This window comes from Crinia signifera, chromosome 5 (genome assembly GCF_055691185.1).
Source record: "Crinia signifera chromosome 5, ASM5569118v1, whole genome shotgun sequence".
NCBI classification, from domain to species: domain Eukaryota; kingdom Metazoa; phylum Chordata; class Amphibia; order Anura; family Myobatrachidae; genus Crinia; species Crinia signifera.
In genome coordinates, this window is record NC_139221.1 from 91,817,710 (window position 1) to 91,840,338 (window position 22,629).

At 41.3% G+C, this 22,629-nt stretch overlaps 2 protein-coding genes across 4 annotated transcripts in view; both read left to right on the forward strand.

The window, feature by feature from the left end:
- The window catches only part of LDLRAD4 (low density lipoprotein receptor class A domain containing 4), a 356,202-nt gene that overhangs the window by 150,048 nt on the left and 183,525 nt on the right, over positions 1-22,629 (forward strand). For all 3 annotated transcript variants that reach the window (XM_083187703.1, XM_083187702.1, XM_083187704.1), the window contains one exon: positions 12,972-13,112. In XM_083187703.1, the coding sequence (XP_083043829.1) occupies positions 12,972-13,112 (141 nt within the window). The remainder of the gene's footprint in view (positions 1-12,971; positions 13,113-22,629) is intronic.
- The window catches only part of MC5R (melanocortin 5 receptor), a 977,289-nt gene continuing 964,866 nt past the window's right edge, over positions 10,207-22,629 (forward strand). Inside the window, exon 1 of the mRNA XM_083187701.1 lies at positions 10,207-10,337. The gene's annotated coding sequence lies outside the window, so the exon portion shown is untranslated. The remainder of the gene's footprint in view (positions 10,338-22,629) is intronic.

Genomic DNA, 22,629 nt, shown 5'->3' on the forward strand with positions numbered 1-22,629 from the left:
ATCCTGCATTGATTATTGCAATAGTCTCCTAACTGGACTTCCCAAGAAAAGACTCTCACCACTACAATCCATTTTAAATGCTGCTGCTAGGCTGATCTTCCTTGCAAGATGTTCATCGTCTGCTGATCCGCTCTTCCAGTCCCTCCATTGGTTACCTGTATCTTACCATATTCAATATAAAACACTTCTACTAGCATATAAAGCTATTAACCATACTGCACCAGCATATATCTCTCTACTTATCACAAAATATCTCCCATCTCCGCCACTCCGCTCTGCACAAGATCTGCGTCTCTTCTTCTGCACGGATCACCAGCTCCCATTCACTATTACAGGACTTTCACCGGGCTGCTCCCATCCTATTGAATGCCCTTCCACGCACAATAAGACTCTCCGCTAACCTCCAAACTTTCAAGCGTTCCCTGAAAACTCACCTCTTCAGGCAAGCCTATCATATTTAAGTTCTACACGCATAACCCTCTGAGGCACTTTTGTATTATATAGCTTCCCTTCTGGACTTGTAACTTGGTGGGACTGCTATGCTATTACTTGTGCCTGTCCTTGTGTTTCCCTCCTATATCCCTATAGATTGTAAGCTTGCAGCAGGGCCCTCCTACCTCCAAGTCTGTCTGTTGTTACCCAGTTTGTTTTATCACTGTCTACCATTGTAAAGCGCTACGGAATCTGCTGCGCTATATAAGAAACTGTAAATAAATAAAGTTAAACTCATTGTTATAATAATTTTTTAAATATTTGTTTAAAAGTTATTACGTGGTAATGTTCAGCAAGTGTTCAACTATTACAGTATTGGCCATTTCATTATGAACAATTATTTATGACCGCTCTAGAATAGCACATGAAAAATATTGGTTAGGAAAGCTTTAAGGTTTACTATGTATATACCATGTATGAAACCCCTCTCTTTAGGTACTGCTTCCATCACTTTTAGGTAAATGCTATGAATGTTCTATTTATATTACACCTGGAAAGAATTTGAACTATGAAAATATCATATAGTGAATAAATGTACTCTCATATTGCATAGTTATTTAATACGAAATAATTCATATATCCTCTTCGTATGTGTGGGGTAGACGTTTCTTGTGAAGCTGACAGATGAAAATAGTGTTATTCTATTTATAAAACGTGACTGTGTGGGAGTAGAGGCTACATGCTGTGAGATTTATCCCAGACGGTGGGGGAAACATCCCTCACTCTGCTCTTGATATTATCGTATTGCATGATGTGATTTCCTCTCTGGTGATAATTTCCCATTAGTCACCATTCAACAAGTCTACAGGGAATGTAGAGGTAGATGGGAATGTGTTCATATATGGAGACGGATATGGAATACCATACTGTGTATGTATGTGTCTATCTCTCTATCTACAAATGGAGCCACACTCATCTAGCCTGCCTATGGCGTTTGGGGAGCCAACTATCCACAGCGCTCCTAGTCGCAGCGCTATAAGTTGCTCAGTTTGGTGAATGGCGTTACCAGATGAGTGCAATACCAGTGGTCATCCACCAGATGTCGCTTTTAAATATCACCACTGCACGCTTGCGTTAGATGTCTAATGCACAGCTGCTTCTGTATAGCAAAAGAATCAGCATTGCGCATTCGTGAAGTGTCCATTGAAATGCACTGTAGCAGAAATTTTTATTTGAAATGTAAATACATACAGTAGGCGTGTGTCTCATTACGCTATTCACAGTATAATGGGCTACCTGGATAAATGAGTGAGGATACAGTGCTTTCGCTGAGAATGTGTTGCTCGTGCATGTGAGGCACTCCTGATTCCCATACCCCCAGAAAATGGCGTACCCAGCAAACGGAACGCTGAGACAGGTTGCTGCAGCGCCAAAGATAACCATAGATCCTCCTGTACTGTAGGTGCCAAACTCAAACACGGAGGGGGCTAACAAATTGGCTGCCGGGTGTCAGCCAGGGTTCACAACTATGGAGCTAGATAGGTTCCACATGTTTAAGGGCCCTTCTGTCCGTGAGTCTCATTATGCTGTTTACAGTATAACGGGCTATGGGGACAAGTGCACGAATACAATATACAAGGAAGTTCACCGTGAAAGTGGCGCGCATGTGTGACATGGGTTGATGAGGCGTGAGAGATAACCTACTGTACAGTATGAAGTTAGCAATGATATACTGTAGGTTCCACATGTGTGAGGGCACTGCTGTCCGTTCGTCTCTCATTACACTTCGGTATTTATAACGGGCTATGGGGAAAAGTGAGCGACTAGATCATTCAAAGAAGCAGGTTGGTGTGAATGCAAAGGAAGGACTGATACAACATTCAGTTGGTCTGGCTGGGGGAAGGTACTATACAGTAGAGAAAGCATGAGTACTGCTCTGCACATTAAACAGTATGTGGTCGATCGTGCACATGGAAAGGTTTATGAAAACAGGATTTTTTGTGTGTGCCTAGTTTTATTAAGTATAACCATCCTAAATGTTTCAATAAAATAAGATAAAAGTATATGCCTCTAAGGATCGAACCCAGTTTTCCAGCACGGAGAGCGGTGCACTTATCCACTAGCACACAACACCTGATTATTGCAACCTATGCTCGTGAGTCTACAACCTGTGCTCAGAGCCGTAATGCCATTCGCTGAGATTGAGATGCTCCGGCGTCTCAAACACAAGAGCGCCCCATTCTGGATTTATGTTCACAGAATTCAGAAATACGGGGACAAAAAGGCTGGGGGTTCCCTCTATTTTGGAACAGCCAGCGGTGTCATGCCACAGCCGGGGGACCCTTTTTTACGCAAGGTCCCCGGCGTCACACGATTACCCTGGCTGGACAGCCCTGGGGCAGTGGGCACCTAATAGAGGGGTGTACCCCCCAGGCCCACGCCATTTTTTTTACACTATTTTGGACAGAACCATGCGCAATCTCAATAACCCTGTGAATGATTCTGTCAAACTCACCAGACAGAACCAGGTCTATTTTTCTGGCAATATTTGGTAATGTTTAGGGTAGGATTTAAAAAATCGTATCTAATTACATTTTGCGAGTTGTATACTATTTAATGTAAAAACATCTGTATACAATTTGTAATATGCAGTTTTGTGGTAGCGGCAAAACAATTTACCTTTACTGCAATTCGCATGTTGCTACATGTGCGATTTTTGGAAAATGTGCGATTCTGCCAATTTTCCCCCTGAAAAAGCACACATTTAAAAAAATCACACCTAATTACATTTGGCCCCAGGGTATGTAGTCAAGTTCTATTAGCCAGTGTTCTCACCAGAGAACACTGTACAGCACAGATCGCTCATAACACATCGCTGGTGCATAGCTTGTGTGTGTCAGCGATGTGTGCTGAGCAATTTGTGCTCCACTACATTTCTCAGCTCGTGGTTGAAGACACCCTGTCTATACAGGGTTTTAGATTTTGATAAAACAGAATGGGATGCAGTTTAAATCCCGGCGTTCAGAATCCCGACCGCCGAAATCACGACACTTTCTCCCTCCAGGGGTGTCCATGACACCCCTGGAGGGAGAATAAATTAGCGTGCCGAGCGTAGTGAGGCACTGGGCCCGCTGCGTGGCGAACGCAGCGAGCCCGCAAGGGGGGGTGATCCACGTCCCCCCCCTTGTCGGGATTTTGGCGGTCGGGATTCCAGCGTCGGGATTTTGAACGCCGGGATCCCGACCGCTGGGATTTCATACTGAATCCAACAGATTACCAGGGCTGTATTTTTCCAAACACAAACGAGCTGTTTTATATCTGTTCCAGGTGTGTTTATGCTGTCTCTGTTACAATATACATGTATGTGTACATGCAGTATAATCAGTATTTTAAATACCGTATTTTCTGCACTATAAGGCGCACCGGACTATAAGGCGCAGTCTCACTTATGGGGTCTATTTCTGTACTTGACCCATACATAAGGCGCACCGTATTATAAGGCGCATGCTAAAACAGCATGTCTCTTCACTGGTGCCATTATCTGGGGTCATCGCAATGTACGTATTACGTCCCGGTGTCAGCAGGAAATGGTCCGACAGTCAAACTCAGTGCACACATAAGACACACCTGATTATAAGGCCTATTTTGGTGAAAATGTAAGGCTATTAGGTGCGCCTTATAGTCCGAAAAATACGGTATGTAGAATATTGTTGTTATATATACATACGGTCAGGTACATAAATAATGGGACATCAACACATTTTTCATATTTTGGGCTCTATACACCACCACAATGGGTTTGAACTGTTCCAAACAAGATGTGCTTTAAATGCAGACTTTCAGCTTTAATTTGCCGGGTATTTACATCCAAATCAGGTGAACGGTGTAGGAATTACAACATTTTCCTCCCACTTTTTAAGGGACCAAAAGAAATGGGACAGTTGACTCAAGAGTTATTTCATGGACAGGTGTGGGCTATTCCTCCGTTCTTTCATTACCAATTAAGCAGTTTATTCCACGTGTGACATTTGCATTTGGAATATGTTCAGCTCTTTGAATCTCAATATGAGATTCAAAGAGCTGTCACTATCAGTGAAGCAAGCCATCCTTATGCTGAAAAACAAACCCATCAGAGATACAATAGCTAAAACATTACGTGTGGCCGTCAACTGTTTGGAACATTCTTAAAAAGAAAGAATGCGCCTGAGAGCTCAGCAACATCAAAAAACCCAGAAGACCACGGAAAACAACTGTGGTGGATGGCAGGATAATTACTTTCCTGGTGAAGAAAAACCCCTTCACAACAGTTGGCCAGATCAAGAACACTCTCCAGGAGGTAGGTGTATATGTGTCAGTCAACAATCAAGAGGATACTTCACAAGAGTGAATATAGAAGGTTCACCACAACATGTAAATCTTTGATGAGTCTCAGAAACAGGAAGACCAGATTAGAGTTTTCCAAACATCTTAAAAGGCCTCTACAGTTCTGGAAAAAATATCCTATGATGATACAAAGATCAACTTGTACCAGAGTATTGGGAAGAGAAGAGTATGAAGAAAAGGAACTGCTCATGATCCAAAACATACCACTTCATCAGTGAAGCATGGTTGTGTTAGTCTCATGGCAATGGCATGGGTATGTATGGCTGCCAATGGAACCCTTGTATTTGTTGATAATTTAACTGCTGACAAAAGCAGCAGGATGAATTCTGAAGTGTTCCGGGCAATATTATTTGCTCATATTTCAGTCAAATGTTTCCGAACTCATTGGACGGTGGTGCACAGTGCAAAAGGAGAATGACCCGAAGCATACTGCAAAAGCAAACAGAGTTTTTTTAAGGCAAATAAGTGGAATTTTATGCAATGGCCAAGTCCAATTGAGCATGCATTTCACTTGATGAAGACGCAAGGGATTTTTTCCACAGGGGAAGAAATCAGGCGCTGTGGCAGTAGCTGTGATTCCAAAATAAGCAGCTGCTCAAAAATGGGGGGGTAGTCAATCCCCGCCTAGAGAAGGAAATACACAAACAAACATGCACAAGGCATGTGAGCAGCGCTTAATAAATTTAAACAAATGAATAAATGTTAAATAATTTTACTGGAATAAAACAAGTACATAGACAATAAATGAATGCACATAACAATACACAATAAAATGGAATAAAATTCAAGCCACAGGAATTGGGAAATGTGAATTGGCCCAAGGGGACACAGAAATGAACAATGGGGTGCAGTGGGTCACTGGTAAGTGCACTTTACCGGTATTTTGGTGACCTTTTTGTTCCAGGAGAGTCCGCTTGTGTGACAATCAGATGTTAGTCCTCACTATTGATCACGGTATTTTATAGGCCGTTTGGAGGTAAAGATTAATTGTAGGCTTCCGCTGTTCCACTGGTAATTATACCCGGTGGACTATGTTGGAGTATAGCCACCAGGGTGATCCAGGATGCGGTGTCCGCCAGGAGATGGGATATCACTGAAAGTGGGCTTCTGCTCGCAAGGTCCTTCCACACTTGTTTTGGCTGGATGGTATTTGCCAAGGGGAGGCTAGTGGAGCAGTGTCCGCCACACGGAGGGGGTAGACTGGCAAAAGTGGTGCTTTGTATCCAAATGGGTCCACACTGGGCGATGAAGTAGGCTTTTAATTCCTGGGCATGAAATATTATGAGTATCCACTCAACGCGTTTCACTGCCAACTGCAGCTTTATCAAGAGTGTTTGACAGTGTCTCTAGTGTGGGTATATATACCCTTATTAATAAGCAAACGATTAGCATGTGTGTGCATCAAGCATAATATAATTAGAGGTTAATACAGCATAAAACACATTATATAACTATCAGTAGGAGACAGACTCATATCCATATAGGCATTTAATCTAACTAACATGGAATTGTATAAAATTGATGGAGAGAGATAAAGAATATATTTTCATATGCAAATGAGGGAGGTCACATGATCGGGGGCAAAAAGGGATCCAGTGTATATAAAACCATATATTTCTGGATCATAACTCAAATGAGGCATAAACGTTGCAGGTCTTAACCTGTTGAATAATAGGGAGCCCAAAAACGAGTGTTTGGAAACTCTTTTTGAGCGAATATCGTGCTGTGGAGCGCATATGCGTTCCAACAGCCGTCCTGGGTTCACTTCCACCGTCACACCGGAAGTATATGTGTGACGGTGTAGCGCTGGATAGATACATATACAGTGTGTGCGCGTCGGGGGGCCCTTATCCGGCGCGCACACTTTTCTAGGTACAAAGGTTCCGGATGAATAGAGAGAGGGGGAAGGAAACAAATAAGGTGCGCACCGTGGGACAGTTATCGGTGCGCACCAGTTTACCTAACACATTGGTTCCTGATCTCTCAAAATGAGACGTTTTGACCAGTGTGTGATTCGTCACATAAATAAACCAAGGATACTTTGTATATAGTCGGGGGAGGCAATAATGATGCACATATGAGTTTCATGGAAATTATCTTTCTCCATTGTGCTAAATATAAACAGTATTATATCCAAATAAACAGATTATTAGAAAACTAAAATTATAATAATAATAATAATAATAATAATAATAATAATAAAAATAATAATGATAAAAATAATAAAGATGCATAATATGACATGAACACATTAAAAAAAAAATATATATATATATATATATATATACACATACACATATATATATATATATATATATATATATATATATATACATACATACATACACATAAACAAGTACACATAGAAATATATATACGTAGAGAATATGCATGAATATTGTTTATATAATTTTAATACAGAAAGACATGAGAGTAAATATACATAAGTTCTAATTTAATATAGTGGAAATAATGTTATCATTGGAGCGAGGGGGAATGGGAAGAGAGATCTCAAAGAAAGGGATATAGATCAAGTGCATCAAATACAAACTATACACATATAAGAAGAGGGCAATTAGAGGACAATGTTCAATTCCATAGCCTCGTTCAGGCCCTTCGGAAACAGGCAATCCATTTTGAAGGTCCAAAAGATCTCCTGTCTACAGAGGGTCCGAAATCTATCGCCCCCTCTTTTTGTTGGTGGTATGTGTTCTAAACCTATAAGTTGGAGATCCTTTGGATCATTTTTATGGCACTCAGAAAAATGACGTGAAACACTGTGAAGTAGGGATCCCCTCAGGATATTCCTACGATGTTCGAGGAATCTAGTCCTGAGGGGACGTGTAGTGCGGCCAACATATTTTAAATTGCATGTGCAAACAAGTAAATAGATGGTATAAATGGTGTTGCAATTAATAAATCCACGAATCTTTATATTCTCAGTAGGTGTACTGATGGTTAAAGTTTTATTTTTCATATATTCGCATGTAATGCACTGGGTCCTGCCGCACTTATAGCAACCCACAGGTTTACTGGGTAACCAAGCGGCTGTTGGATTTGTTTGAGTACCTTCTTTTGGGTATTCTCGGAGACAACTGGGGGCAAGGAGATTTTTTAGTGATTTATTTTTGCGGAAGATAAATGACGGTTGGGGGGGTAACACGTCTCTAAGTAGAGGGTCTTGTTTTAAAATAAAATTATTTTTATTTATGATTTTCTGTATTTCCTGATAATTTTTATTAAAGGTGGAGATAAAGGAAATTTTATTATTATTTTCAGAAATCTGTTTGTCTGGTATTTTTTCACACAAAAGTGTGTCCCTATCTCTCTCTCTACTGGTTTTGTATGCCCCCTGAACTAATTGTTCAGGGTAGCCACAGTTTTGAAATGATCTCATGAGTTGGGAGGCTTGTTGGTCAAATGTTTCAAGTTCAGAGCAGTTACGCCTAAGGCGCAACATCTGCCCCTTGGGAATGTTCTTGATCCAAGGGGGTTAATGTGCGCTTTTGAAGTTTAAATAAGAGTTAGTGTTAACCGATTTTTGATAATTGCTACTCTGGATCTGTCCATTAGATATATTAAGAGTTATATCTAAAAAGTTAATAGTGCAAGGGTGACAAGTGTGAGTAAATTTCAAATTAAAGGGGTTGGAATTAAGGTGAGATACAAATGATGTAATAGAAGTGTCATCCCCATCCCAAATAAAGAATAAATCATCTATGTAACGGCCATAGAGAACCAGATTCGCGCCAAAGATGGAACACCAAATAAATTGGTCCTCAACCTCTCCCATGTAGAGGTTGGCATAACTGGGCGCGAATCTGGTCCCCATGGCCGTCCCCATCACCTGTAAATAAAAAGTGTCCTGAAACAGAAAATAATTGTGTTTTAGAATAAACAAAATAGAATTTGTAAGAAATTGACATAGTTCAACTGTCAGATCACCATCATCTTTTAGTCTATTACAGATTGTATGTACCCCCAATTCATGGGGTATATTTGAATACAAACTTTCCACATCAAGTGTCAGGAACTGATAGGAACTTTTCCATTTGATATTTTTGATCATATTAAGAAAATGGGAAGTGTCTTTGATGTGTGATCTGAGAGTTGACACCCGTGGCTGTAAATAAGAATCATCAAACTGAGAAAGATTAGAAGTGAGAGAGTGAATACCAGAAATAATAGGGCGACCAGGTGGGGAAGTGTGATGAAGACGAAACTGAAGAGAAAATGCCCCAAGAACAAGCAGGAACTAAAGACATTTGCAGTAGAGGCCTGGCAGAGCATCACCGGGGATGAAACCCAGCGTCTAGTGATGTCTATGCGTTCCAGACTACAGGCGGTAATTTACTGCAAAGGATTTGCAACAAAGTATTAAAAAGGGAGTTTGATTTAGGATTGTTTAGTTTGGACCCTTAAAAAGGTTGGAGGCACATATAGAAACCGTTGTAATTCCTACACCGTTCACTTGATTTGGATGTACATACCCTCAGAGCTGAAAATCTGCAGTTAAAGTTTTTTTTTTTTTGAGGAATATATTTATTGTTTTTCACAAATTATACAAATTAGGAAGTACAACAAAGTTTTCTCCTTAAAGCGATTTACAGGGAGAGACATTCCAAAATGACTTATGGTGTGTACACACGGGGGCGATATGGCTTCGGATGTTCCCAATATAATGAACATCGGAAGCCATATTGCATATTAATTGTCTGCTTTTTAGGGCTTGCGAGCCCGATGCGCTGCCGATGCATGCTCCCGAGTGAGCGCAAATTGGCAGCGATATAGTGAGGGCAGGCAACACTATATAGTGCAGATCTGCACTATATAGTGTAAATTGTTCCCCTCTAGCATGCCGTAAGATGCGAGTCCCGATGCGATCTGATCGTGTCGGGACCCGCATCTCACGGCAGCATCTGCCGTGTGTACACACTATTAATGTTTCTAGTAAGAGCAAAATATCTAAATATCATACCTAAATAACAATAAACACATAAAGGGAAAATGGGGGAAGGGAGTATGAGGGTAGGGGTAAGATAGGACAAAATATAGTTTTTTAGGGTCTAAACTTCATTATATATATATATATATATACACATACATATATATATATATATATATATATATATATATATATACATACATACATACATACATACATACATACATACATACAGGTAGAGTATCCGGTATCCGGACATCCCTTATCCGAATTATTCCAAAAACCGTGGTTTTTGGAATCATTCGAATTTTTTTTTTTTTTTTAACCCCCTAACCCTCTTTTCATACTTACCAAGTCCCCGGGCGTCCACAGCAGGCCTCCGGCATCTTCTCCAGGGTCTCCAGCGGTCCCAGGAATGCATTGCGCGAGTGTGCCGGTGACGTCACCGGTGCGCGCGCACACTCGCGCAATGCATTCCTGGGACCGCTGGAGACCAGGAGAAGATGCCGGAGGCCTGCTGTTGACGCCCGGGAACTGCGCGGACGCCGAGGGACCACCGGACACCATCAGGGGACAGGTAAGTATGGCTGCAAAAAAATATTCCAAAAACCGGAAAATTCCCCTATCCGAAATGCTCGCGGTCCCGAGCATTTCGGATAGGGGATACTCAACCTGTATGTATGTGTATATATATATATATATATATATATATATATATATATATATATATATATATATATATATATATATATAGGTTCCAATCCTCCCAAGTTTGGGAGAAATAAACGGCACTAAGAGACGGTTATAAATAACAGCAGGTGTATTGAGGAATCATGAACGTTTTCGGGGTATCAGCCCCGTCCTCAGACAATTCCTACAGCAAATGTGCACCCCACCACCCAAGACATTTATACATACCTGACCACGCCGGCTCCCCGGGTCCAGTCACGCCGTCACTCCGTTCCCGGAAGTCACCGCCGCGTACTTCCTGTCCAGAGCGCAGCCAGCGTTGCGTAGCAACGTCTGGATTGCATTCCATACAGAACAGGAAGCCTACAGCCGGTGACATGCAAGGGGCGGAGGAGACTGATCCTAGTCCCTCGGAGAGATCCGGCGGTCATAATATAATATAACTATCCTCCCAGTCCCAGCAAGGTATATCCCCAATAGAAACAGCCCTCAGCGGTGTTTTACAGGCGATGAACCTGTCTACATACTAGGACATTTAAGTCCAACATACAGACCGTCATCGCTGCATCTCACCATCGCAGGCGTCATCGGAGTAACCTAATACAGACAAATAGAGGAAAAAATTCATATTAATAAAATACATACAATAAATACAAAAAACATATTAAAAAGCACATTTACATGAAAATACATAAAGATGAGATACATGAAAACAGGATAGCTCATAAATAGTATATACCAAATTTACATCAAACTGTTCCAATTTAATTTTTCATTTAGGCCTCCAGGCCAAATTGTGCCAAGACGGAAAATCCATCTTGACTCCAAGGTTAGGAGCCTCTTGGCCCTATTACCCCCTCTCATGGATTCGGGTATGTAGTCAATCATAAAATATTTCAAAGAACTTAAAGAGTGGCCTTTCATTTTGAAGTGGCGAGCCACCGGTTGATCCACCTCTCTGCCACCCAGAGACAAGTTGATGGCAGATCGGTGTAGGCCCATTCTCTCACGAAATGACCTGGTGGTCTGTCCCACGTAATATAGGCCACATGGGCACACAATAATATAGATGACGTGGGTAGACCTACAATTTAAGACATGTCTAATGTCAAATTGTTTATCCAAATGTGGATGTTTGAAAGTGCGACAGGTAAGTATGTGACTACATGTAGTGCAATTAAAACAGCTGTAGCACCCTGGTGGTTTAAAGGTTACATTACTGGGTCTAATAGCACCCCTCCCGGTGATATCGGGTTGCATGAGTCTGTCCTTCAAATTAGAGCCTCTTTTGAAGGCAGCCAAAGGTCTAAGGGGTCGTAAGCTGGGCAAATCACGGTCTGTCTTTATGATAGGCCATAAGGCATTTGTGGCATGTCGTATAACTGGACTAGCAGTAGAGAAAGTGCTAGTCCAAGGTAGAATAGTACCGACTTCCCTACTTTTGGCCTTAAGTAACTGAGCCCTGGGCAAACTGAGTACATGCTGTTTTTGGGTATTCAAAGTTTGAAGATCATACCCACGTACACTAAATTTATCAATTAACTGATCTAAACGAGACTCCAGCCCAGGTATATATACCTGCTGTCATGGTGATTCCCTCACTGTGTGTGGTCTTGACAAAGGGCTGACATCAGCCCGAAACGTCGACATGCGATTCTGTTGACATGGTGATGTATTAAAGTTTTCACCGATTGGCTATGATATGAAGACTGGTGAGTGCTCTTTTCATGAAACGCTATATATTGGCTATACCCCTGGGACTTTTTAGCCTAAAGAATTGCACCCCTGCTGATGGATCTGGAGGATTGTAAGGGCTAGCATCCTATGCATCATATATAATATAATATATATCTCAATAAAATAAAGGCAAAAGAAAAATAATCTCCCTAGGCAGTTCTTGATAATTGTCTGTACAAAAACCTTGAAGTTGATTCAAAAAGTTTGTAAATGAATGTTTGTGTATCTGCATCCAAACAATCAATGAATCTCTCCCACTTCTTAGTAAATTTCTGTACCCCCTGCTCCACATCAGGGAGTGTTGCTCTTTGTTCAAAATACAAGATGTCCCAATATTTATGGACCTGACTGTACCACATACAGTATATCCATAGAACTGAAATACATTCGACCTGGTAATGACTTTCTATTTGAAGATAACTGATATGCTATGATGTAGATAGTGTTGCACAGACTGCCAGAAACATTTTAGATTCTATTGGAACGGCATTCTAGCAGTCAGTTCAGTTCACCAAGTAAGATGAGCACACTGCTTGTGATATCCGTTTTGTAGAAGAATCTTGTACTTTGCTGACAAAGACATTTAATAATCTGCAGTTGTAGATTTTTCATGCTTCTCACATTATTAATGCAATAGAAATGTATTGATGTGATAAAAGCTTAAAGGCAGCTGTGTTTTGTTTTAGACTGGTACAACTAACTTAGATTATAAACCTTGTTAGAATTGTGTGATTTTTAAACAATATAACCATTGTTCCTTCTGTGTTCTTCCTTCCAACCTTAGAGTGCAAATTTACCTGCACCAGTGGCAAATGCTTGTATCTTGGATCACTGATTTGTAACCAGCTAAATGACTGTGGGGATAACAGTGATGAAGAAAATTGTCCCTTAGTAACAGAGCACCCTCCACCTGGGATATTTACCTGTGAGTACTTGGCTATGCTTCCTTAAGCTCTGTTTTGTTTTTGTTCTAAATATCTTAACATGTCCCTTTTAAATGTATGAATATTTTATTATTGCATGGTTTTGAAGACATTTTTTTTAGTGTTGACTGTTTTTTTTTCTTTGCTGTTTGGATGTTGGCAATGCCCTGGATTGCAGGCACAGCATTAAGAGTTTAGTTGAAACATCTGTATTCTCTTTCCCTCATTCATGTGGGTTCAGTCTGTGTAACAACTGGGTTTCTGAGCAATATTTTTTATTTGACTTTATTGCCATTTAGATGTTCACACTGTTGTGGGAATAACACGCAGGAGGTAGTTTTAAATGGGTGTTAATCAGATAATTGCTTCTTTGACAAGTTGGATATATATATTAGTGAGGGATGCGTACAGTGTGACAGTAAATACATGCTTGGTCCCATACAGAGACGAAGTGACATCACTAATTTATATATGGCAATACAGATTAACTGCAAAATAAAAATAATCATTTGCCACTCTGTTATACATTGGCAAGATATGGAAGTAGAACACGTGGAGCCACCAAACAGCGATCTAATGTCTTCCAGACTATTTGTCAGAGTTTCACATATGAATGTCCTCAGTGTTTACATGTTCATACATTTATACCTTCTGCAAGTGCTACTTGCCCATAGTACTTATTTGAGACTTGCAAACACAACAAAATTTGTGAACCACTAGAAGCTCTATATGAAAAGGCTAATGTTTTCTCATAAACATGTCAACAAGAAATCTTTCTCTTGTTAGGGATCAATGCAGTTCTTTGCGGTCTTTTGAATGGTTAAATTAATGGGCACCTGACAGAGCAACTAAATTGTTGCTATCTTCAGGCACCTATTAGCTGTTGCTTGCATGTTTCTTCAGCCTCTGAAGATGTAAGAAGAAATATTTGCAAAGTACAGGAAATGCTTTGGGTGCCCTATCTACTGCTTTAGTTGTTTGTTTGTTTTTGCCACTTTGCATTAATAATAACATGCGCCCTTACATTAACGTGTGTACTTGCTAAGGTTTTTGTTGCCCGATTGTGGATGGCAGCAGAGGCCAAGGTATTAAGGACTTGGATTGCGCTAGTTAATGATACAGTAGCCCATGAGAAATTTGTCTATTTGGCTAGAAAAGCGGAAAAAAATGGATTTTGATATTTAGGTCCAATATTTATTCAAGGAGACACACACACAGTTGGTTATATCAGCTTGGACGGCAAGTGTACAAACTGGGTCTGGATAAGAAGCTTATATTATGGTTGTTGTTGATCTCCTCTCCCCCTATCCATAGGATAGCTGTAATTTCTATATTGATTTTATTTTTATTTTCAATTTCTAACTTTCAATCATGTCATGTGATAATATTGTACTTTGGATTCTCTCTTCAAATAATGGATTTAATTTGTTATTTATTTATATGTCTAGTGTATGTGAGTCTCAGAAACAATGCCATCTGCATCGAGTGAAACTACATCTCTTTCTCTTTCACACATCTAGAAACACAGAGGCAATCACAAGGTAGCAGACTAGCTTTCAAAGCTTTTGTTCAAGCGAGCTTAGCGAGTATGTTATATGATGGAGACCACATATTGTTTTTTGTTTGTTTTTAAGTATTTGTATAGTAGGTATTTTTGTTGTAAAAAGTTAAATTTTAAAAATATTACATTGAAAAAATAAATACTAACGTACATACGATTGGAGCAACAGAGAGGGGACAGTGATATGACAATGGGGAGAGGATAGTAAGGTAAGGACAGAGGTGATAGGACAGGACAGTTAGGACAGGGAGGGACATGACAATGGGGACAGGATCAGGAGAGAGGAGACAGAACAGATGGATCAGGACAGATGGGTGATGGAGACAGGGCAGGAAATATGCTTGCTGACTACAGCTACTGGGAGGGTTGTTTGATGCGGAGGGACTTCCTGCAGCCACTGATTGGGGAGGTAGGTGATACGGCTGCTTGCCCTCCTCTGACTGGTGGGAAGTCTGGTGCGTAGGTTCACCTGCTGTGTAGGAAATAGGCTGCTAAAGTTTTAAAAAAAAGAAGTGTGCAGTGTTTGCCGTGCTGGTATACCATATTTCTCTGCTTATTCAAATATGATAGGGCTCTGACCATGATTTCTGAAGACAGAGAAATAATTAATTTCTTGCATGGCTAGTGCTGATAATGTACTGTGGTTAGTAAGTTTTGTGAACATAGACCCCCTGCCAGGAGAAGAGCACATACCCTCCAACTGTACCGATTTAGCCGGTACAGTACCGTTTTTAAATGGTCTGTACCGGCTAAATCATAGTGTACCGAATGTACCGGTTTTTGGGATCCCGCGCTGGTGTCAGTGCGGGTCGGGTGGGCACTGGCGCTGTATCGCCATTGCGGGTCGGGTGGGCACTGGCACAACAAGCTGGGCCACAGAACGGTAACTCCTGCTGCTCCAGTGTTGCCGCCTTCTCCTCCTCCCCCCGCACACCCGGGACCGGTGCGAGCTTCAGCCGCTGTGCGTGTGCTACGTCACTTGCTCTGATTGACACCCAGGCCAGTGCAGGAAGGGAAGCGCCGCTCAGTCAGTGTAATAGGGCTTTCTGTACAACTACATGTGTGGGTGTATCGGTTAGTTTCTCGTCGTGGAAATGATCCTTCACTGCAGCCAGCCACTCTTCTCTCTGTGCTGCCCGTGCGCACGGCAGCACAGGGAGAAGAGTGGCTGGCTGCAGTGAAGATGAATGACTGAGCGTGAGCGGCGCTTCCCTTCCTGCACTGGCAAAGCAAGCGACGTAGCACACGCGCGGCGGCTGAAGCTCGTCCCGGGCGTGCGGGGGGAGGAGGAGAAGGCAGATGAACTGCACTGCTGGCCACTTGGAGCTGGGGATCCACTATAGTGGTGCTGTTATGGAACAGCAGATGGGGAACTGTAGAATATCACATCCGATGCTGGCTGAAAGGGGAGGTCCACAAGCAACAGGACCAGTGACACCATCAGCATAGGTAACCTGGGTAGTGGGTACATATACATGGGGTTGGGGTGTAGTAGTTGGTGCACAGTACACATTCAGAAAGGGGACGTGGCTGCACCGCTTTTTTTTACCATGACCACGCCCCCTTGTTAATGGCCACGCCCTCTTTCTGAATGTGTACTGATTTCCTATCTTCAAATGTTGGAGGGTATGGAAGAGCACCGCAGATAACATGATCATTGGAGATGTCAGCAAAGCTTGATTTAACCTTGGAGGTGCCTGTGCTGAGACTTCGTTCCTGCTCTTTTCCAAAGGGAGTGAACATTTCTTTCCCCCATTTTTATCAACTTATACTTGCGCCTTTATACTGACAACACGTTATTCAGATGCTACATGTGGTATTATCACTAAAGGTTGGTAGTCTAACAGTATTGGCAAGACTTGAAAAAAAAAAGGGGGTGGCCGTTTCTTCAACCTTTGTTCTTGATGAGCTTAAATACCCAGCACAGTATTTATCCTCCATGCCTCTGTGCCAATACTCCATCAAATATAAAGCATTTAGAGCACAGGTTCCCAACCAGAGCCCTCAAGGCCCACGAAAAGGCCAGGTCTTAAACACAGCTATACTTGAGCATAGGTGACTAAATACCTCAGTTATTTTGATTTGTCCATATGTGCTCAAGTATAAACTGTTAGTTTGCTTTACGGGACAAGGTTGGGAAGCACTGACTTAGAGCATAATTGCCTACTTTTATGACTGTAGAATGCAGGGGGTGTGAGACAGAGGCAACATCGCCAAAGCCATGCTTCCTTAACACAAAAAGTATTTGATTCGCGGCTCTCTGGGAAGGGGGCGGGCTAAAATGATACAAATTGTGTAATTTTAGCTCCTTCTTGGAGAGCCACGAATTCCAGCATTTGTCTCAGCGTGGAGGGAGGTACAGGTGCTACAGGGAGAATGCTGGAGATTTGCCCACCTTCCCTGGGGGGTAGTATGACTACTGTAAAGGTTAATTAGAGGCAAGATCCAGGTATGCACTGCTGATAATTGCTGATCAGGAGCAAATGTGATATTTTGTATTTTGTATTATGGCGTAGATATAAAGCTGTATCCGGGCAAGAGTGCATCTATAATGATAATCAATTTTGCATGTCCCACATAAAGCATAGTACACATGGGGGGGGGGGGATATAATGGAAACTCGCCACTGAAAATTCATCTCCTTGAAAAGCTGGATTTGCATCTGCGGAAATTAAGCTACATTTGCGAACTAGCGGACGATTCTGCTGAAAAAAAAACCAGTGAATTCGCTGATCCATGGTTTTCCAACTTTCGGAATGTTTCTGAACGTCGAAAAAAAAAAATGGGGTACTTTCACGGTGCCAGAATGGCGCCGTGTGTCTGTGTACCCTTGCGGGGCTCGCTGCGCTCGCCCACACTACGGGCTCAGTGGCTCGCAACACTATCTAAAATCAAGTCCATGCCAACGTGGATAGTGGGGGTAAGAACTATCCACGTTGGCATGGAGTTTACAGCCCCTGCAGCTGGACACAGACGCACAGCTCCATGCTGGCACTGTGAAACTACACAAGTACCAAACATTGAATAGGTTGAATGTAAATTATATGTATTCTATGCAAAAACAGCAGATATTTTCAAGGATTGGAAATATCAGGATTAAATACCCCCCAGTGCGTATAAAGGAAGATACAACTGGACCTCATAGGTCACAGAGTCCACCACAGATTTAAACCAGTCATTGTATAATGGACCTGACTGATCTAATGGAATTAGAGGTAAATAAATATGTATTTGCTATCAAGTTTTAGTTAATCGTATAACTGGCAAAATTCAGAAGATAATATTTTGGTACTGGGTCTTGTGATCAGAATATTGCAATTTCTAATTACCGATTCCATTACTTCTACTTGTTCCCTTATTTGTCTGCATGTCTGAACTGTTTGACTTCCTCTGTCTCCTCCACCCCCACCTCTGTTTTCTGAGCTGCCTAGTTCTCCAATTTTAAAGTCATTAAATTTGTTTCCTTAACTGCCACCTTAAATGCTTGTGTATTTATTCAGTGGACAGCAATTTACAATTTCATTACATTTTTTTCCCTGCTATATTTCTAAGCTTGGACTGAACAAGAGGCAACAGATTATTGCAACTACAGCCTGCTGAGCTTGGTCAATGGGATCTGTGGTCCTTAACTAACAAATACATCATGTTATTTCTTTTTCCTTTCTTTACAAGCATTCGTAGACCAATTTGTACATGCTGGAAAAAGCATTTTTACTGCATTTATCAGATGTGGTTTATAGGTTGCTCTGTAAAGGTCATACTGCCTTACCAGACAATTTATCTACATTCAGTTTTTGAAACCGCTTTCCATAGCTGGTTTATGTTGCCATATTTATATATTTATTTTAGATTTGAACACAAGCTTCATTTCCTCTACCCAAGCCCTTTTTTTTTCTCTAATGTCCTGTAAAACTTTATTTAGAATTAATAGTACTGGGGTGCCAATGTGTGTGTGTTGGGAGCGGGGGTGGATGAAGGGGAACCTAGGAACCCCTTCGGGTATATAGAAGATGTGGGGTTAACTCTTTATGCACAGGTACACTACTGCTCAAATTAGTCCCAAAGAATATTAGTGTGAGGAGTCCTTGGTTGGTAGGACTAATGTCTCCAAAGTTAGAGACTACTGCAGCAATGCATTGATTTCCAAACAATTTATGTTATATAAAATATTGACAGGCAATACAATGGGTTTCCATTGGATATGTGTTTTGCCAGTTGACCGCTACCTTCAAAATGGCAATTAAACCAGGGAATTTTTCTATCAGCCAATAGCAATTATTTTTCGATATGGTGTGCTGAGGTGTCCCTCCTATATATAATGTTACAGTTTCCCAGTCTTAAAATTATGCCATTACAAAACACACAGCATGCCTTCTACCTCAGGTTTTCAACCCTTTCCTCAATATTCCCCAGCTCACTACTGTAAATATAATTTAATGTGTCCATAATTCTCTCTTACTGGGGAACTCTGCTAGAATGGTAGCATTTGGGTTAGAATTCTATTACCACTTTTGTGTAATGCACCATTGTGTTCCTCAGGTTCGGAGTAGGGAATATGGAAGATACATAAAACAGGGACATAGAAGTTAGAGAAACGTAACATAGCTGTCTGAGCCATTACCACCAGGACAACAAAATGCAGGAGGATCACACTGTGCAGATAGTAAGTCGGAAATCAGATAAGCAATAAATTGCGGTCTGCCTTATATGGCCTCTAAATGCAGTATCCATGCAGGCTCCTCGCTCTATGGCAGCGAGGATATTATGTACTGTGCATGACTTCAGGAACATGGTGCCGGTGCCTGTGCCTTGTTTTATTTTCTACCTGTAGCTATTGTAAAGAAGCAAGACTTGTAGTACTCTTAGAACAAAATATACAATTTAGAATGATGTACAAAGGCCTTCTGAGTAAATCCATTTATAGTCTTTAAAGGTGGTAGTATGAACAGTGAGGGAATTATATACAGTATAGGACACATGCAGCTTATATTAATAGTCTAAAGCTGGCCATGCACTTGTCCAATTTGGTCACTTTTCACCCAATTCCGATGGCAAATCGGGTGAAATGTGACCAAATAGGATGTGTTTGACAAATGATCCGATGCGCGGTCTCATGCAGGTCCTACCTCCAACACTGGCAGCTTGCCGGTAATCGGGAATGCAAATGCATGCGTTCTATCGCTTGCAAAGGACTGTATGCGATTCATGGGAATTCTTATGTGATTTCTTTTTATATTCATTTCAACCATTGTGGTTTTCATTCGTTTTATGAATTTGTCTTGCATGTGCTGGCTGTATCTAGAACCTGCTCGTAGCATTCCTTAAATCTTTCTTCCTATGAATCTACTGTATGGTGCTTTATTTATTTATATAGCTTCCTAACTCCGTTTACTGTTATACTGTTTATACTTTCAATCATAAAATGCCTGAAAGCAGCCCAACACCCAAGTAATTGTAAATGTGTTAATAGACCATTGTGCTGCTGCAAACATCTTTCAGTGTATGAATTTTGTGCTGTGGCAGCTGGTAAAATCTAAGTGAATTTTTCAATATTTGTGCATCCTCTACTTTCTTGGAATTGGAATTCCTCATGGACACACTATTTATAGATGAACTCTGCCTGATCCTGTATATCGAGGTTTTTACTTTGGTTTATGAAAAATACAATCAATAAATCCTGCTATTTCTGAAAGAATTGGCCCTAGTGGCACTTTACTATGTTAGTCCCATCTTCTTGTATTTTTATATATTGCTTTTCCCTTGCATAGCTTAAAAAACCTAATTTAAAATGGGAATATAAATGGCCCATATATCTGCAACCATTTGGTGGGGGCTATCCTATTAGCCCCGATATCAGCACAGTTATCCCCTAACTCAGGGGTAGATTTATTAAGCTTGGTGAAGTGATAATATAACTGGTTTCTATCACCGGCCAATCAGCTCCTACCTGTCAGTTTTTCAAACCAAGCTTCATAGTTAGGAGCTGATTGGCCGGTGATAAAAACCAGACACGTTATCACTTAACCGAGCTAAATAAATCTACCCCTCAGTGGTTAGGGAACTCGGTCCTCATTACCCCACACAGTGCATGTTTTGCTGGTAACCCAGCAGGTGCACAGGTGTACTAATTACTCAGACACATTTTATGAGGTCCGCAGGTGGAGTTAATTATTTCACTTGTGATTCTGTGAGGAGACCTGCAAAACATGCACTGCGTGGGGTAATGAGGACCGAGTTCCCTGACCACTGCCCTAACTTATTGGGGAATATGCTTTGCTATTGAGGGTTATTGTCCAAAAAAGGGGACAATTTACAGCCAAAAAATAAATAAAATAAAGGGCTATAATTGAATTAGCCCATTAAACATGCTTTACATAGCACTAACCTATTGGTTGTACTTTACAATTGAGAATTCTTTGTTAAAATAGTGGCTGGTTAACAGACAGATAACGAGGTAAGACAGACCGAGCACTGCTCGCTGACTTCCAATATCTTATTCTCAAACCGTTTTGTTCACTTGAAGATTTGTATATTGGCCGAAAGGTGGTTACTCCACTCCTAGCACTCCTGACTTTCCTAACATAGGGCTTTATTCTGGTTCCGAATTCTTTCGGACGGCGATTTGTAGCTACCTGCGCATGCGTAAGCAACGCAATGCGCATGTGCAACGCAGTGTCTTCGCATTTGTTCTCACCAATACCGTCTACAAATGTGCACAAACTCCCTCGGGTAATATGAGCGTCATGTGGGCGTACACAAGGGCGCGGTTTCAAAGTGGGCAAAACTGGGCATAAATCTGTCCGTACACGTCCAGAACAGTGGTAGGCGTGCATTTGGACCGGACATCCAGTGCAAGCAAACCAACACGGCAAAAATCTTCGGTGTCCATAAGCAAGTTTCAGTTCTCGGCAATGGTTCATGCGCTAGGCATTCGGACCGCCAAATTAGTACGGCCACACCTTAAACACTCGCAGCTGACCACAATACAATCCACTCCTCTAGTCATTAGTGATTAATTCAACTCTTTTTCACAGATTCAATTGGAAGCATTGCTGGCTAAATGGCCCATTACAAAATAGTAGAACACAGGTAAAGGGGCAACAATGAAGTATTTCAACTTAACATGATGTAAGGGTTAATCTAAAGTGCTAGTAATGTGTAAAGTGTCATTTAGGAAGTAAGTGATTTAATGACAAATATACAGTATATGTTATGAGGTACCCTAATTGGATAAATGTGTCATGTTGCTGAAGCATGACTTCCGAATAGATTACTGAGGTTTGCGCAAATACACCAACTCGGTGCGTATGGTCAGAGTCCTGTCCGTTCGGACGCAGTAAGACCGTGCAGATTCTTTGAGTTCCCACCGCACACGCACGTTTGGATGCAGTCTGAAGACACTCCCTCTTCTTAGCGAGTCTGTCCGAACGGATGCGGACAAGCTGTGGGATTGTGTTCTTAGAATGTCCCCCATGCGTGGCGTTCGGTCATTTCAGAAAGAACGCACATCCCAAAGAACCAACAAGAATAAGGCCCTTACTTCTGAGAATGAGGCTTAAGAAAAGTATATACATAGAATAAAATCTACATACTTGGCATTCCTCCTTTTGCCGTTTTCCAAGGTTAGCATCTGAGCATGACACCACTGTTGCATACAAAGATAGTGGCATTGTTCTGGGTACTAGTGCATTCTACAGTATTTTTGTTGAAGGAATGGGGTGAATAAGAGGCACATTTGGTACACTGTGGGGTAGAATACATGGTAGCATGCCAAATGGAGATTTTTGTTGCAATTTGAGAATAAATCAGTGCGGAAAAAGCTGTATTAATATCGCTTCACTCCTCCATCAATCTGATTTCTATTTCTTTGATAAATAATAGTTAAATGTATGAATCTTTGATTTTTTTTTTTTTTTTTTTCTACTCCTTCTCTCCTTTTTATGGAGAGCGACATTCCT